Source organism: Salmo salar, chromosome ssa19 (genome assembly GCF_905237065.1).
Source record: "Salmo salar chromosome ssa19, Ssal_v3.1, whole genome shotgun sequence".
Taxonomy (NCBI): domain Eukaryota; kingdom Metazoa; phylum Chordata; class Actinopteri; order Salmoniformes; family Salmonidae; genus Salmo; species Salmo salar.
In genome coordinates this window covers 53,065,492-53,083,259 of record NC_059460.1, presented here as the reverse complement: position 1 = coordinate 53,083,259, position 17,768 = coordinate 53,065,492, and the positions used below count along the sequence as shown (strand labels likewise).

Below are 17,768 nucleotides of genomic sequence, written 5' to 3'. Positions count from 1 at the left end.
GGAGCTAGCCTGTCGAGACACCACCCTCACCTTGGACCAGCTGGTAGACATGTCCATTCGGCTGGACAACTTGCTGGCGACCCGCGGACGTCCGGATCGGGCCCTGTCAGTTTCATCCCCCAGCCCCTCCGCTCCAACGCCCATGGAGCTAGGAGGTGCTGCAGCGAGGGCGACCGGAGGAGGAGCCCTTTCCTGTGCCAGCTGTGTTCGTAGAGGGCACACTGCTGACCGGTGCTGGAGGGGCTCTTCTGGGAGTCGAGACGCCAGGCAGAGCACTTCTCGTGCACCCCAGGTGAGTCGGCACCAGGCTCATCCAGAGTCCCCTGTTAGTCACATGTATGTGTTGATTTGTTTTCCTGAGTTTTCCCCTCATAAGGCGCTAGTAGATTCAGGCGCAGCCGGGAATTTTATTGACCGCGGTTTTGCGCATAGTTTAGGGATCCCCCTTGTTCAGATTGATAAACCCTTCGCAGTGCACACCTTAGATAGCCGACCATTAGGGTCAGGGCTAGTCAGGGAGGCCACGGCTCCATGAGGAGAGAATTAGTCTCCTCCTCATTGATTCTACTGCGTTTCCGGTGGTGCTGGGGATCCCCTGGTTGGCCTGTCACAACCCTAAGATTTCGTGGCAACAGAGGGCTCTAAAGGGGTGGTCAGAGGAGCGCTCAGGCAGGTATGTAGGGGTTTCCATCGGTGCAACGACGGTGGAGAGTCCAGACCAAATCTCCACCGTGCGCATTCCCTCAGAATATGCTGATTTGGCTATCGCCTTCTGTAAAAAAAAAAAGGCGACCCAATTACCACCTCATCGACGAGGGGATTGTGCGATAAATCTCCTCGTGGACGCTGCACTTCCCTGGAGTCACGTGTATCCCCTGTCACAGGAGGAGACGGTGGCTATGGAGACAGATGTCTCTGAATCTCTGGGGCAGGGGTTCATTCGGCCCTCCACATCACCTGCCTCCTCGAGTTTCTTTTTTGTGAAGAAGAAGGAGGGAGGTCTGCGTCCGTGCATTGACTATAGAGGTCTAAATTCCATCACGGTGGGGTACAGTTACCCGCTACCTCTCATCGCCACGGCGATTGAGTCATTTCACGGGGCACGCTTCTTCCCAAAACTGGATCTCAGGAGCGCATATAACTTGGTGCGTATCCGGGAGGGAGATGAGTGGAAGACAGCGTTTAGTACCACATCCGGCCATTATGAATACCTCGTCATGCCATACGGGTTGAAGAATGCTCCAGCAGTCTTCCAATCCTTTGTAAACGAGATTCACAGGGACCTGCACGGACAGGGTGTGGCGGTTTATATCGATGACATTCTGGTCTATTCCGCTACACGCGCCGCGCATGTGTCTCTGGTGCGCAAGGTACTTGGGCGACTGGTGGAGCATGACCTGTACGTCAAGGCTGAGAAATGCTTGTTCTTTAAACAGGCTGTCTCCTTCCTAGGGTATCGCATTTCCACATCAGGGTTGGTGATGGAGTGTGACCGCATTGCAGCCATGCGTAATTGGCCGACTCCAACCATGGTAAAGGAGGTGCAGCGGTTTTTAGGGTTTGCCAACTACTACCGGAGGTTTATCTGGGGTTTTGGGTAGGTGGCTGCTCCCATTACGTCACTGCTGAAGGGGGGACCGGTGCGTCTGCGGTGGTCGGCTGAGGCGGACAGAGCTTTTGGTCGCCTGAAGGCTCTGTTTACCTCGGCTCCCGTGCTGGCTCATCCGGATCCCTCTTTGGCATTCATAGTGGAGGTGGACGCGTCCGAGGCTGGGATTGGAGCCGTGCTCTCACAGAGCTCGGGTACGCCACTGAAGCTCCGCCCCTGTGCTTTCTTTTCGAGGAAGCTCAGCCCGGCGGAGCGAAACTATGACGTGGGGGATCGGGAGTTGTTGGCTGTCGTCAAAGCTCTGAAGGTGTGGAGACATTGGCTTGAGGGGTCTCAACACCCTTTGCTCATCTGGACTGACCACCGTAATCTGGAGTACATCCGGGAGGCGAGGAGACTGAACCCTCGCCAGGCAAGGTGGGCTATGTTTTTCACCCGATTAAGATTTACTATATCATATAGACCAGGTTCCCAGAACACTAAGGCAGACACACTGTCCTGACTGTATGATACGGAGGAGCGGTCCATTGATCCTACTCCCATACTTCCGGCCTCTTGTCTGGTGCCACTGGTGAGGTGGGAGGTGGACGTGGACATCGAGCGGGCGTCGCGTGTAGAGCCTACTCCGCCACAGTGTCCAGCTGGACGGGTGTATATTCCGCTTGAGGTTCGTGACAGGCTGATCTGATGGGCTCACACGTCCCCCTCCTCTGGTCATCTGGGCATCGGTAGGACTGTGCGATGTCTTAGTGGTAAGTACTGGTGGTTCACTTTGGCCAAGGACGTGGGGGTTTATGTGTCCTCCTGCTCGGAGTGTGCTCAGTGCAAGGCTCCTAGGCACCTTCCCAGAGGGAAGTTACAACCCCTTCCCGTTCCACAGCGGCCTTGGTCACACCTGTCAGTGGACTTCCTGACCGATCTGCCTCCGTCACAGGGCAACACCACAATCCTGGTCGTTGTGGATCGGTTTTCTAAGTCCTGTCATCTCCTCCCTTTGCCCGGTCTCTCTACGGCCCTACAGACTGCGGAGGCCCTGTTTACTTACGTCTTCTGGCACTACGGGGTGCCTGAGGACATAGTTTCTGATCGGAGTCCCCAGTTCACGTCCAGGGTGTGGAAGGCGTTCATGGAACGTCTCGGGGTCTCGGTCAGCCTTACCTCGGGTTTTCACCCCGAGAGTAATGGGCAGGTGGAGAGAGTGAACCAGGATGTGGGTAGGTTTCTGCGGTCGTATTTCCAGGACTGGCCAGGGGAGTGGGCGAAGTTCATCCCATGGGCAGAGATGGCCCAGAACTCACTCCACCACTCCTCTACGAACCTGTCCCCCTTCCAGTGCGTGTTGGGGTATCAGCCGGTCCTGGTACCATGGCATCAGAGCCAGACCGAGGCTCCTGTGGTGGACGATTGGGTGAGGCGCTCGAGGGAGACCTGGGAGGCCGCCCACGGGTACCTTAAATGGGCCGAATGGCGGCAGAAGGCATGCGCTGACCACCACCGCAGCGAGGCCCCGGTGTTCGCACAGGGGAACCGGGTCTGGCTCTCGACCTGAAACCTGCCCCTCCACCTGCCCTGCCGGAAGCTGGGTCCGCGGTTTGTGGGGCCATTTAAAGTCCTGAGGAGAATAAACGAGGAGTGTTATTGGTTACAGCTCCCCCCTTATTACCGTATTAACCCCTCGTTTCATGTGTCTCTCCTCAGGCCGGTGGTGGCTGGTCCGCTTCAAGAAGCTGAGGTGCGGGAGGTCCCTCCGCCCCGCCCTGGACATCGAGGGGGCCCCGGCGTATGCAGTTCGGTCCATACTGGACTCGAGGCGTCGGGTGAGGGGCTTTCAGTACCTCATGGATTGGGAGGGGTACGCCCAGAGGAGAGATGCTGGGTGCCGGTGGAGGACGTATTAGACCCATCTATGCTGAGGGAGTTTCACCGCCTCCATCCGGATCGCCCTGCGCCTCATCCTCCGGGTCGTCCTCGAGGCCTGTCACAACTTCCACCGAAGGTGGTTCCTCTCCCTGTTCGGGCGGTGCTCGGCGTCGCAGGCCTACTAGCCATCACCGATCCTTTTTTCCTTTTCCGTTTGTTTTGTCTGTGGTTATTTCACTCCTGGTTTCATTTGCCTTCATTTCTGTGTGTATAATTACCCCCTGTTGCCTGCCTAGGTTTGTGTGGGATTATTCATGTGATGTTGCTCGTTAAGGTTGTGCCTTATTTGTTTTCACGTATTATACCAAGTGTGTATAAGTTTAGGAGCGTTGTTTTTGTCCCCTCCTTCCGTGAGCACTGGTTTCTCTGTTGTCAAGGGTGTTTCTTTTGATATTGTACCTGACCTGTATGTTTGTGGACTTGCCTATTAAATAACGCATCTTGGACATCTCTGCTCTCCTGCGCTTGACTCCTTCACCCACCTCTAAACACAAGCTTGTCACATCCGGTGCATTCTTTCACAGTGGGCCTGCATGTCGGTGCAGCAGTTTTTGGCTGGTGCCAATATGGCCACAGTGGAACCAAGAGATTTGCAGAGTTCTGCAGAAATTGAACCTGGCCGCATGAATCCATCCACAGCCTGTATGTTGCCGGTGTGTGCCACACCCAGAGCAACAAGGCAGAGCCGGGTATGTGCAAAGCAGACGTTGTTCAGTGACAGATACCTAAAGAATCCTTTGTGCATCCAAAAAATTGAAAAACCCTCACTGGTCTCTAAAAACTCACGCCGAACTAATTGTGAACAATTAGGATTCAAGTAAAAAAAAAAATGCAATCACAAGTTATAGATCGTTAATTACGCATTTGATGCTGAGTCTATAGTTCTATAGACATAATGGCTCTGACTGACACACTTCTCAGAGGAAAGCATTCTGAATGTTGCTCTCCATTTTTATCCAGTGCTGAGGCCTTAATATAGCTGGTTAATTAATTAAACACTAAGCTCAATTAAGCAAGGCCATTAACTGGCACATTAAACAGCAGCAGGGTCGTTATTACTGCTCCTTTGTAAGGACAATCGTAATAAGAGACCATAATGACCTCAAAACCCTAACAAAACAACCAGACACCTTTCAAAGCTACTCAACCACTGTAGGGTCATAATGTTTATTGCAGGTGGACAAGTCAGATGGATGTGGGGGTGTGTAGGAGAGGGGCATTTAGCCGTGTGAGGTTCCACACACCTACCTCCTCCTGTAGTGTCAGAACAGAGAGAGGAAGCAGTGACCCTCCCCTACCTGCCAGAGCATGTGTGCAGAGACACTCAAGAGACTGGGGTCGACAGTTTTACTTCTGCAGGTCCAGAGACACAATAGCACAGGCCATAAAGGAGAGAGAAGCTCTCTGTCACTCTCTGAGTAGCCCTGACTGTTGTCTGCCCTCAAATATCTCAGACCTGGTCACCGGGGATTTCCACGTAACACGATCACTTGGATCGACACACTAGCTTCGCCCTCATGTGGGTGCTAGCAGGCTAGGTAGTGCTAGGTATTAACAGTCAATCCAGAAGGGGGCCGGAATCTATAGTGAGCCTCGATTGGTCAATAGCGCTGCGATGTTGCGGAGTACTTGCATAAAGTTCAGCTTTTCTATACGCTCCCTGACCCATGCTCGCGTCACCCAACGGTCCCCACACCCACTTCCTTCCCCTCCACTGAAAATGATTGGCATCCGAAGTTTCATCGCCCCCTGCCCTGTGATCCACGGTGGAAATCCACTGTCAAAGAAAGCAGGCCCTGCAAAGCTGTACTTTGGGAGGGCTATATCTTCCATAAATAAAATGTGGTGGTGGCTGCATAGGGAACAGTGGTAGCCTTTGTATGTGGACAACACTGACAATTCTTTGTTCTGTTGAAGGTATGTATGGTAATAACTGGTAATAACTAGAATATCACTGTTTGGATTTGAGGACTGAGTGGACTGAGGGGCTGGAGAGTTAATCAGTCTGTCTTACCTGTTTTGGGGTCCACATCTCCCTGTAGGTGCGGAGGGGGGTTGCCCGGTGTGAAGTGTTCATTGCTGTAGGTGATCAGAGGCGTGAGCGGGTGCACGTGGTGAGGGTGCTGTACCACTGGGACCTTATTAGACTAAAGAGAGGCGAGAGAGAGAGAGAGGAGAGAGGAGAGAGAGGAGAGAGAGAGGAGAGAGAGAGGAGAGAGAGAGAAGAGAGAGAGAGAGAGGAGAGAGAGAGAGAGAGAGCGAGAGAGAGAGAGAGGAGAGAGAGAGGAGAGAGAAAGAGAGGAGAGAGAGAGAGGAGAGAGAGAGAGAGAGAGAGAGAGAGAGAGAGAGAGAGAGAGAGAGAGAGAGAGAGAGAGAGGAGAAGTGCATGTTAATATTTGGGGTAGAGCTTGCAGGCGCCTACAGGAGAATTCTAACATGGCTCAGAAAGCTGTTGAAAAACGAGAGCTATCAAATGATCGACCCCCTCGGAGCGCCAAACCGCCAGAGCCGAGTGAAAATAGTGTGGTTTGTAATTAACAACACTTCTGTGGTGACACTCAGTAATGCCATCTCAGACGCAGGGCTGGCATTTTAGATTTGGATTGCGGCTGCATGACAAGGGGGCTTCAACCAAACGCCTGTAAAATCCACAGCCATTGTAACAGCAGACAGCAACACTCCACCATCCAATCCCCCCACTCTCCTTTAGTGGTTTATCCCACTGATTCCCTCTCCTCCTTCTGATCTCTACCCCCCCCCCCTCCTCTCTGTCTCCCCCAGTGTCTGGTTTTGGGGGGTAGAGGAGGAGGGGAGGTAAAGGGGATAGGGGGACGTTGTAATAAATCAATTTCTACATATTTGCTAAATGAGTTTTAGCTATGTAATCTGCTCTTTGTACCACTAAATGACGCAGGCCCCTTTTTCAATTACCAAACGATGATAGTTAAGCTGAGGGGTTCTCCGCAATGGGCCCCGTGATAACCAGAGCTTAGCCCCCTTTTCTCCAGGCACAGGCATACGCACACACACACACACACTAACCAGATTAGTGTTCTGGTACAAACCACTAGCGGTGAGCTGGTCTTGCTCTTCAACCGATATTCTATTCCGTCCCTAGGCAGTCAAAGAGGCATCACTAATCAGGCTTACGATAACATGGCTGATGTGTGCTGGGGAGAAGGAGACAGGGAGCTAGCTGGGTTGTGTGTGTGTGTGTGTGTGTGTGTGTGTGTGTGTGTGTGTGTGTGTGTGTGTGTGTGTGTGTGTGTGTGTGTGTGTGTGTGTGTGTGTGTGTGTGTGTGTGTGTGTGTGTGTGTGTGTGTGTGTGTGTGTGTGTGTGTGTGTGTGTGTGTGTGTGTGTGTAGAGAGGGACAGAGTAATAAAGGTGAAACGGGGGTGTGGGTAATGTTCCAGTCTAACAGTCCAAACACTCATTAGCTACCCTAACCATGCTGAAGCACCAACCCAAAGCCTGGCTATGGCAATTTTCCAACAGACTTTGAAATGCATTTAAGGGGGAGAGGGAGGGATAATACATGGACTCTATGCCCATTTAACTATACAAATGCAAAGCTGAGGGCCCTAGGCAAGACACATGTGTGCAGAGCTTAATGCTGAAAAGCCATCATCATCTCCATAGGCTGGCTGAGCCTACTGTGAGCACTGTATGAGATAAATGGCCTATTCTATGTGGCTGACTACCAGACCAACTGACCCTACAATGTTCCATACACAGGGTGGGTGGCAAAAGGGGTTGGTCTGGACTGTACCAGGCTGGAGTGGGAAAGTACCCTTCCAGACCTCCCCTTCAGTGGGGCTGTGAGGGGTAGAGAGGAGAGGGGTAGAGGGGAGAGGGGGAGGGAGCATTCCCCACTGCCATGGTCCCAATGAAAGATTAATGAACCCAGTAGGACTACTGGGAGACATGGAGAGACTCTGGGGACTCATTCAGCCCTGAGCTCAAAAGACTGGAGAGAGAAAGGGGAGAGAGAGAGAGAGAAAGAGGAGAGAGAGAGAAAGGGGAGAGAGAGAGAGAGAGAGAGAGAGAGAGAGAGAGAGAGAGAGAGAGAGAGAGAGAGAGAGAGAGAGAGAGAGAGAGAGAGAGAGAGAGGGTGGAGGTACACGCCTCGTTAAAATGAACACAAGACACAAATCAACATGTTTCTCCCCCACAGTCCCCCCATCTAGAAATCTAGAATGGAGGGTTCAATAAATATTGAGGGAGATGACAGCTGCCAAACACTGCTGACGAAGGTAGCCATTGAGCAGCGCACTGGTTACCCCAAACGGCCTTCTCTCCTCCTAACCCCCTTCCCCCTCCTCCTCTACCCCCCTCAGTAATGATGTGAAAGAATGTTGTCAATTCTCCCTGTGCTGAAAGGCTTTAGTGGCCATTTAAATGAGTTCTTTTGTCCAGGGCCCTCTCCATTGAGAGACAGTTTAAAATGCCCATCCACTGAGTCTGCATTGAGAGAGAGAGCGAGAGAGAGAGAGAGAGAGAGAGAGGGGGGGGAGAGATGGAGAGAGAGATGGATGGATGGAGAGAGAGAGAGAGAGAGAGAGGGAGGAAGGGAGAGAGACAGCGAAAGAGACGAGAGAAAGAGAGTGAGCGAGAGGGTGAGAGAATGAAGGAGAGACAGACAGCAAAAGAGGAAAAGAAAGAGAGAGAGAGACAGCCGATTTACATCACAGTCACATCAGGGGATAACAGGCCTCCATTTCAGAAGCCCCGAGCAGAGCCAGGTAAATAATAGCCAAGACAAGCGCTCCAGTTTATGTGGCTTCTGGGTCCACGCGGACACTGCTGCTGTTTGGCTACTGTAGCGGCCAGCCTCTCTCTGTGTGACTGAGGGGAGGATTAGAACCCCCCAGGAAGGGAGCAGGCAACAGGGAGGTGTAACGTCACACACAGAGAGAATAATGCAGAAGCAACGGAGGTGTGCTGCCTTACAGAGAAAGCTAGGCTGTATCAAGTCGAAAGAATAAACGCATTCTGAATTCTTTCTAATGATTGTTTCTCCATGCAGTTATTCTAAAACAACTCTCAATGATATGCTTGCAGTAGGTGTGCAGCGAGAGGTGTGTGCGAGTGATTCTCTGCCACTTCCATTTGGGTCAAGTCGACTCACACACCTCTACGTGGCCTAGAGTCCTGGCTTCCCTGACAAGCTCATGAGTTTAGCTTCTGCACACTCACAGAGACAGCAGGTGGGCCATCCCAGACTCTTACACCTACAGTGCAGAGCCCATCTGGACTGTAACACATTCCCAGAGCTCTAGTGGAACTTCCGTGGAGACAAGCAGGATTATTTGTTTTGTTTTACTGGTGTGAGACCAATAAAACCTGAAGTTCAGGCCTTTTTTGCAGGTGCACACCATATCCCTTCGATCAACAATACATTTTTGCTTCTAGAAAATAAAATACAGCCTACACTGTACACACACACACACACACACACACACACACACACACACACACACACACACACACACACACACACACACACACACACACACACACACACACACACACACACACACACACACACACATCTCTTCCATTCAAGTGACTCCAAGCCCTGCTCTACCTGTGTAAGCCAGACCTCGGTGAAGCGCCTGTTTTTTACACCCTCGGACAACGGGAGCTGACGGAATCACAACACAGCTCCTCAAAACAAGGGGAGCATTATGCAAAGCACGCACACTACACAAAGGAACTATGTGGGAGTATTTTCTCTGTTTCTCTACAAAGGCAGGAGCAAAGCTGACTTCCTGGCCCTTCTGTTTCAATCAATCTCACCACATCCTGCATTACAATAGACAGAAATATATCAGGAGACCAGTCATGAGAGAGCTGTTGAGTACAGTGCGTACACAAACACACACACACAATCCTCTGACTTTGTATACACTGCTGTTCCTTGATGTTAATTTTGAACCAAAGTATCCCGCAGCAATTCCAACTGCTGAATGGCAAAGCTCTTTCCAGAAGACCCGCAGTACTTGCACACACACACACACACACACACACACACACACACACACACACACACACACACACACACACACACACACACACACACACACACACACACACACACACACACACACACACACACACACTACTTTATTAAAATATAGAAAATACAAAAATGATTCACACTGGCAAGAAAGAGCTATGTTTTCCCTCGAAAAAGTGAGTATGTGTGAGAGCGTCCGTGTTGACGTGAGCGTACACATCCGTACGCTGAACCCCATTGGTGCGAGTGACAGCCGCAGGGCTCAGGGTCTTGACCCCTGGTGGTGACCTCACTAGTGTCTGGGCTGTGTGGACGGAGAGAGGGCCTGTGTGTTTGTGTGCAGGCTCTCTGGTTGCCACAGAGAGGCAGTGTCACACTCACTCAGCATCGTCGTCCGACCCCCTGACCCCTAGGCTTTCCCATCAGCCACTCACGCACTGGGGCTGATGTAGGGCGGACACAACTTGACAGAGTTGGTTAGGTACCCTCTTTCTCTAATACTGCCTTGTGCTCTATGATTCAACTGACCATGGTTTTGGATCTGAAAATATCAAGTGGTATTTGACGTTCAAATGGTACGTATGAGTCAGTAACTATGTTTTAATGATGCATTGCTTGTCAATTAGTCTAGTTACAAACTTCTTTAAATAAATAATAGGAAACTAATCAAACGGTCTTTTTTTACTCTTACAACCCACTCTTTTTATTTATTTAACCTTTATTTAACTAGGCAAGTCAGTTAAGAACACCTTCTTATTTACAATGACGGCCTACTGGGGACTTCACCACAGATATGTGGGAATGACAGTTACAAGAGGATGCCCTGTGAGAGACAGAAGGAAAGAGACAGGAGGAGGACAGAGAGAAAGAGAGAGAGGGGCCCTGGAGAGAAAAACCAGGACAGGGAAAAGCTGTTGGCCTTGCATATCCGCTTGGTGGCACCTTGCAGGGCAATTTGAAGACTAAATGTGAAGGTGGCGACCTTGTGGCCCCTGGGGGGCCTAGCGCGTCTCTCCGTCCTTTGTGTCATGATATGATGAGTTGTCACAATGGCTTGCGGGCTGTAATGAGCTGTAGTGGGGATGAGCCGGGGGGGGGGGGGTAGTTGGGGGGCTTACATCGTAGTGTTGGATAGGGGTACTCACAGGCCCACAAATTCCAGAGCAAACAGAAGCGGCTGCCAAGGCCCTGTACCGCTCCCAAAATGTGCCAGTTTGCAGAAAACGCACACTGTACAAGGGGAGTGGGAGGTAGGGAGAGAAAGAGAAGGAGGGAATGATTGGAGTGTGTGTGTCTGTGGACTTTGATAAGCGCAAAAAAGCAACACACAAACTGATGTCATTACCATGGCAACATGAAATGATTGTCCACAATAACTCTTATTGGCAGGATAGGATCTGTTTTCATAAAACATTCAAGTTTTCCTCAAAGTGCCCCTCCCCGTTCCTCAGAGTGCCCCTTCCCCTTCCTCAGAGTGCCCCTCCCCGTTCCTCAGAGTGCCCCTTCCCCTTCCTCAGAGTGCCCCTCCCCGTTCCTCAGAGTGCCCCTTCCCCTTCCTCAGAGTGCCCCTTCCCCTTCCTCAGAGTGCCCCTTCCCCTTCCTCAGAGTGCCCCTTCCCCTTCCTCAGAGTGCCCCTCCCCCTTCCTCAGAGTGCCCCTCCCCTTCCTCAGAGTGCCCCTTCCCCTTCCTCAGAGTGCCCCTCCCCTTCCTCAGAGTGCCCCTTCCTCAGAGTGCCCCTCCCCTTCCTCAGAGTGCCCCTCCCCTTCCTCAGAATGCCCCTCCCCTTCCTCAGAGTGCCCCTTCCTCAGAGTGCCCCTTCCCCTTCCTCAGAGTGCCCCTTCCAGGCAAAAATATTCTAATCTCCAAGTGATGCCCATTTCCCACCTCTGTTTCCAGTAACTACATTTTCCCTCTCACTGTTAGCAGTAAAAACATTCAGTTAGATCACCATATTGTAGTTAAAACTGGAACATTTCTACAGCATTAAATACATACTTTTATTTACACGTGAAACCAACCTTCACTGTCGTATTTTCACTAAAATAGTATCTGTCAGTAACATTAAAGGATCTCAGTGCTGTGTTGGGAAAAAAATGAAAGAATTTAGGAAGGGCGCCAGGCGATCAGAAATGCTATTCCAGAAAGTGGGGAAAGCAACCCAGCCCAGAGCATCTTGCTCCAGAGACCAAGTCAGTATATTTAAAACTTAATCTATTCACTTTGCTGCATGCTGTTGATCACAAAACCGAACAAAAATGTTATCTGGGCAAAAAGCAGTGGCGGTTCTAGACCATTTCAACTGGGGGGGGGCCAAGCTGGGGCCAGTTGTACTGTTAGAGGGGCCAGTTACATTAGACGTTATTGTTGTCATATCGCTTTCTTCACTGCATTGCAGGCATTAGCAGGCAAAAGACCATGTTCATAATCATCATCGTTGCCACTGTCTAATAACGGAAGTAAAAAAAGAACGATAGCAAAAATTAGTTTTGTAAAAATTATTTCATACTCCACATTTAGGGGGGCCACAAGGGGGTCCAAAATTGTTGTCACAGGAGCACTGCCCCCCCCCCCCAGAACCGCCACTGGCAAAAAGCCTTTGCTCTCATTCTCCATCTCTCTTCATTCAATCTTTCATACCGAAGTCTTTCATTTGTCAAATTTACATTCCGCAATATATCTTACACAAAACTTTGCCAATGTGATTTTGATAAATAATTGTCTGACATTGATTTGAATGTCTTCAATTTTGAGGTTTATACAAGAGCAACATGAATTCTGTGTGTGTTTATGCTTTCCCATTAAAATGTAAACATCTCTTGAGCTTTCCTACCTGAGTTGAAGAGGTGTCTCGAAGCAGTACAACAGCTACACTGAGTTCTGTCATCTTTTGAAATGCAATCAGCGCCTCACATTTTCAGTTGAAAGAGTCAATTATCATTTTGAATTAGACTGCAAAATGAACAGAGGAATATGATAATTTGTGGGTTATTTCAATTATATTTAACATTTCATGGTTAGACGTGAGCATAATCATGTAATTATTTGTCTAGGAAATACTATTCAGCTGGATAACAAGATATGATATTTTGAGGAATAACCATGCAATATTGAAATAACTATTTAAATGTAAATGTGTTAGTAAATAACTGTTTATAGATTTAAAAACAAAATGGCAAAAAGCACAATTATTTCCAATGCTGCTACTTCCTGTTTTCGGACAGTTTCAGTAAATGTACACTGCTCATTAACATATCCCCACACACACCTCCCATACACACATCAAGATCAAGAACCCCCTCCCCGCACATAAACACACACAGACACCAACAACAAAAAAAGGTTACGAGATATAATATTTGAAAGGAAAAAGCGCTCTTTAAAGCCACTTTAAAGCAGATGACCACCAGCTTGCACTTACAGTGGGGGGAATACCCCCTGCGCCCCCCTTAATCACACCAACCATCATCTGATCCTCAAAGTTCAACGGAAACAAAAAGTGATGAAGCACAGGAATTGAGAAAAAGGGAGATGAAGAGAGACGGAGAGAGGAGGAAGGGGAGTGTGCTTTACTCACCCAGCCACTGAGATTGAGATGCCAGCAGCCAATCTGCTGGAGGAGGGAGAGCCCGGGGGCGAGGACTCCTCCTCTGGCGCCCCTCTCCTCCGGCCCCGCTAAAACGCCATCCCACGGGTACATGAACCCCCGCTCTCCTTTCACCTGCCTCCCACTTCTCCTCCCTTACCACGGCCTTCCCTTTCTTCTTCACCCTCTTTTTCCTCCTCTACTTCTTCTTCTTCGTCTTTTCTTAGACCTCAGTTCTTCTTCCCCCAAAGTACTGGAGTGTGTGCAGCTGGGCATGTGCGTGTCCCTCAAACTGAGGCATCCTCATCGCCACGGTCTATTGTTCAAGGGGTTTTGTGACTGGAGGTACCACAGGCGTATGTCTCTGAAGATCCATGGATGGGGCTCAGGGTCTGTGGCCTAGTGGCCTGCACCCCCCCCCCGTACCTCCCCTAAAACAGCCTGAGGATTCCTCAGCTTCCTCCACCACTCGCAGCCTCCTCTCTCAGGAAAGTTTGTGCCGGTCACAGGAAATGAAAGCGAGAACACATACCGAGGCGAGAAAAGAAAAATCAAGTGCTGCTTCCCGGCAGTGCAGAGAAGTGTTCCCACAAGCAACAAACAAGAACAAATATTCACAACAAAATCCTGTTATTACTCAACTCCCAGATTGCACGCTTGTATCTGTGAATATATGTGTGTGTGTATATATGGGTGTGTATGTGTGTGTGGGCTCTGCAGTCCCTCCAGGATGCCCAGAGTCGAACTGGCAGCTTGAAAAGCTTTGGCTACAACAAGGTAAAGCCAGCAAGGCAAGAGGAAAAAGACAAAGAGGAGAGAGGGGGACAAAAAAAAGAACAAGACATGACAACATCCACAAAGGGAGGGTAGGCTCAGCAAAGTGTGGCCAACAGTCACTGATCCGTGTGATACTGACAGTCCCCTGTCCAACCCCACTTTCCAGGGGGGGGGGAAGGAGAATACGAGAAAGAAAGGTATTTGTCTTCCCTTTGACACGGACGTGACATCTGCATGAGGTTTTCTTTCCATTTTTTCCTGTCCAACAATACTGAAGACAGGAGGGTGGACGATTCCAGCGTTAACTCTTTGAGACCTCTCAGTGTGAGAAGATCTACCAGGCAAGGCCTAAAGCCTCCACACCCCCTACTGCTCTCACTGTACCCCTTCTCTTAAACGTTATTATCGAGAGATCATTTCCTCTGAATATTCGGGCCCCACAACCATGCTCCTGTCCCCATCTCTTAGCAGACTCTTAGCACATCCAGGGCGTTTGACCAGGGCAAGCATACCGAGGAGACGTAGAAACCAATTAACACGCAGGGTGAATTAACTAATTTGCATACAACCTAATTCACCAAGGTTTAATTAGATATTTTATTTTAAATATAAAAGGTTGGTTTGTAATAAATCTATAATTATATCATTGCAATATTACTTAGTGACAAAAAAATTGGTGGAATTGGCCGACGGTATATTCCAAACACATTGTCACTTAATTTTACCTAGTGATAATGAATCTAAAAAAATATTTAAAATATAGGGCCAACTGAAAAGGTGGTCCAGTATATTTCAATATTTGAGCAACAATAACACAACGGAAACAACAAAAACCTACCGCATGGCTTTTATCCAACTATTTTATTTCAAAATGTTTTTTCACTTTCTTTCTCTCTCTTTTTTTGCCCTGCTCTTCTCTGCCTTCACCAGGCAGTCCTGAGGCCCTTAATGCCAAAACAAAGCCCTGGGAATGTCCTTTACACGGCTCCCACAAAAGCAACGAGGCTCCGGCTTGACAAGTAAATGAGCCCCTCACAACGTGGCGGCTAATTGCCCTCCCTCCCTCCATTCAACTCAGCCGCCACACTCCCGCGACCTCCTTTGTCCCATGTGCACTTTCTTAAGTAAACTGCCAGTTCGCCCGCAAATGATGGACAGCTCCCAATCCGCCGGGCCACAATGGAAACAGTGCGACCAACAAGAGAGACGACTCTGAAAAAAGAGAGAAATAAAAAGACCCTCCATCCCACTCCACTGCCTCCGGCATCCGCACTAGACTAAAAAGTGTGCAAGAAAAGAAATTACCGAGAGGAAAGTCTGTAGAAAGAGAGAACACCGGAATAGGCAACAATGGACAGAGACCGTTACAAATCCCACTCATTTGGACTTAACTTTGAGGAATATAAGACTGGACACTAAATGAAAATTACTGGCATAAACTCCAAGAGATGCTCCTAATCTACATACCATAATAATTGATTTCATAGAAAATTTACCGATAATAGAAATTGAGTTTCATTATTTAAAATTCATTTAAAAAAAAAGCTAAATTATCTGAGAACAATAACTATCAAAATTGATAGAAATAAAAAATATATAAAAATGCATTAGAAGAAACTGAAGAAAAAAGACATGATATTAAGTAATTAACAGTAGTACGGAGCACTTCACTGTTTTCATTACCTTAATCATAATTGTTATGATTTAATATCAATATCAATATGATTATTTTGACAAAATAATACATATAATTTAAGATTAGTGTTGCCTTAGATAAAACCCTGTCAGACTGTCAGACAAAGCAATCAAACACTTCCTTTCAACCTGTCACTTAGCAACTAAACGATTATAAATTGCCAAATGGAAGACATACAATAATGTCAATAAACTCCAATAAAATAGTTATATTTAAAGCCAGATTTAAAGGGCGCTCACATTAGCTGAACAAAGAAAGCACAGGAGGTAATAAATAATGTTCAAGTCTTACCATTTAAAAGAGCTGTATTTGGGATGCTGCTCGGTTCCTGGTTAAAACAAGCATGCTGGCGCTCATGGCAGCGCACAGACTACAACAAGACGCCCATCACCATGTCATCCCCTAATCCACTGGGGGGCAGCACCCCATCTACGACAGCCCCTCGCTAACCAAACGCCCGAGCGGCTGAGTCAATAACACACCAGCCCAAAGAAGAGGGAAAATGAACGGTGGAGCACCAGACAGCAATGGCAAGCACATCCAGGTCCGACAGAGGAGAGAGCAAGCGCCCCAAACCATGCTGCAAACACTCAGCCCCCTCATTCAGACACACACACACACACACACACACACACACACACACACACACACACACACACACACACACACACACACACACACACACACACACACACACTCACTCAGGCAGCCTTGCTCTCCTCCGCATCTGACCAGGAGTCCCTCTCTCCCCCTGGCCCATCTTCATATCCCCCCTAATAAGCTCTTTCGTGTCCATCTCTCTTTCTTTGATAAGTTGCAAGAACAATGAAAAGAAGTAAGAGAAAGAAGTGAGAGATAGGCGGCTTGGCAGACATAAAGATACTTTTCTATAGGAGTTGCCCTAACTTAGCTAAACTCAAGCAGTGGAGTGTCCCTCGTCATGTCATTAATCCCCAACGCTATCCACGCTCCATTCAATAGGAGTCGGACCAAATAAAACGCAAAATAAAAAAACAACACAGGGCAACAATAACAACAACAAAAAAGCCAAAGAAAGTAATCCGATTGGGCAGCGAGTGTGTGGTGTTGTGGCCACGTTGCCCCCCGGTCCTGCCCGCCGATAGCCCCAGATTTTCATGAAGGGACCCCGGAAAATACAACGACACCAAAAAGACCAACCAGACATTTATTAACAAAAGACCTGTCGCACTGTTACAGCTTCGCAACCTCTACTGTCTCCCTGTAATCTCAAAAGACAACCGAGAAGAAAAAAGAGCCCCAACTCCAAAGTCAAACAAAGCCAGAAGACAAGCTAACAACAGCAGTTAACAATAACAAAAATACTAATACATCGAAACAAGCCGGTAGGGTTCCTAGCAAACTGGCAAAAGGAAATGAAGCCCGGCCAACTGGTGGCTTGAAGAGAGGAAGCCCACTCTTAAAGCCGTGTTCAGACCATCCACCATACCACCGCTGTGAGCCTTTCAACCATATCAGAAAAAAATGACTATTGATCTTCAAATGGCGATAATTGAAAAGATCAAAAAGATTAAACAAAAACGAGAATGTGCTGACTTACCATGTTATGCTATTTTTTTGGTTTCAAATTTTTGTTTAAAAAAAATATATTAGCTCAAAGATGTGGCATCGGAGGTGTCAAATTTTTGTAGCCGTCTCTTGATCGTATTACTTCCGCAGTCCTGGTTTCCAACGCGTCTGAACTTTTTCCTTTTCCCTTGTATTTTGTTTGTGGTACCCAGCTTTTTTTTCCCTTCCTTACACTTTAAAAGCATTCAGCTCAGTAAACCAGTAAATTATCTTGCCCCCTTGTGCAGCTCTGATGCTTTGGCTGCTAACTTTGGAAGGCCCTTTACTATTGCTTCAAAATTAGCATTGTCAAAGCAGTTAATGAATATTAATATTGTATTTGTCATTGGACCTGGCCCATTGCTGAACTCCAAGTCATCCATCAGGGACAAGATTAAGCACACAATTATTTCTGACTGACAGGGACCAAATCTGGGAGATTTTTTTTACTCCAACAATTTAAAGAAAAAGACTCAACATCATCTTAAGGTGCCTCCCTGGAGACAAGATTAATACACTTTTAATGAATCCCGATTTCATTGTGCGTGAGCTGGAGGAACGTCAGAAAAATATAAA

General features: G+C 48.4%; 1 protein-coding gene across 12 annotated transcripts in view; it reads right to left on the bottom strand.

Moving 5' to 3' along the window:
- The window catches only part of tcf7l2 (transcription factor 7 like 2), a 112,296-nt gene that overhangs the window by 15,350 nt on the left and 79,178 nt on the right, over nucleotides 1–17,768 (bottom strand). For all 12 annotated transcript variants that reach the window (XM_014158451.2, XM_045702458.1, XM_045702461.1 and 9 more), the window contains one exon: nucleotides 5,544–5,676. In XM_014158451.2, the coding sequence (XP_014013926.1) occupies nucleotides 5,544–5,676 (133 nt within the window). The remainder of the gene's footprint in view (nucleotides 1–5,543; nucleotides 5,677–17,768) is intronic.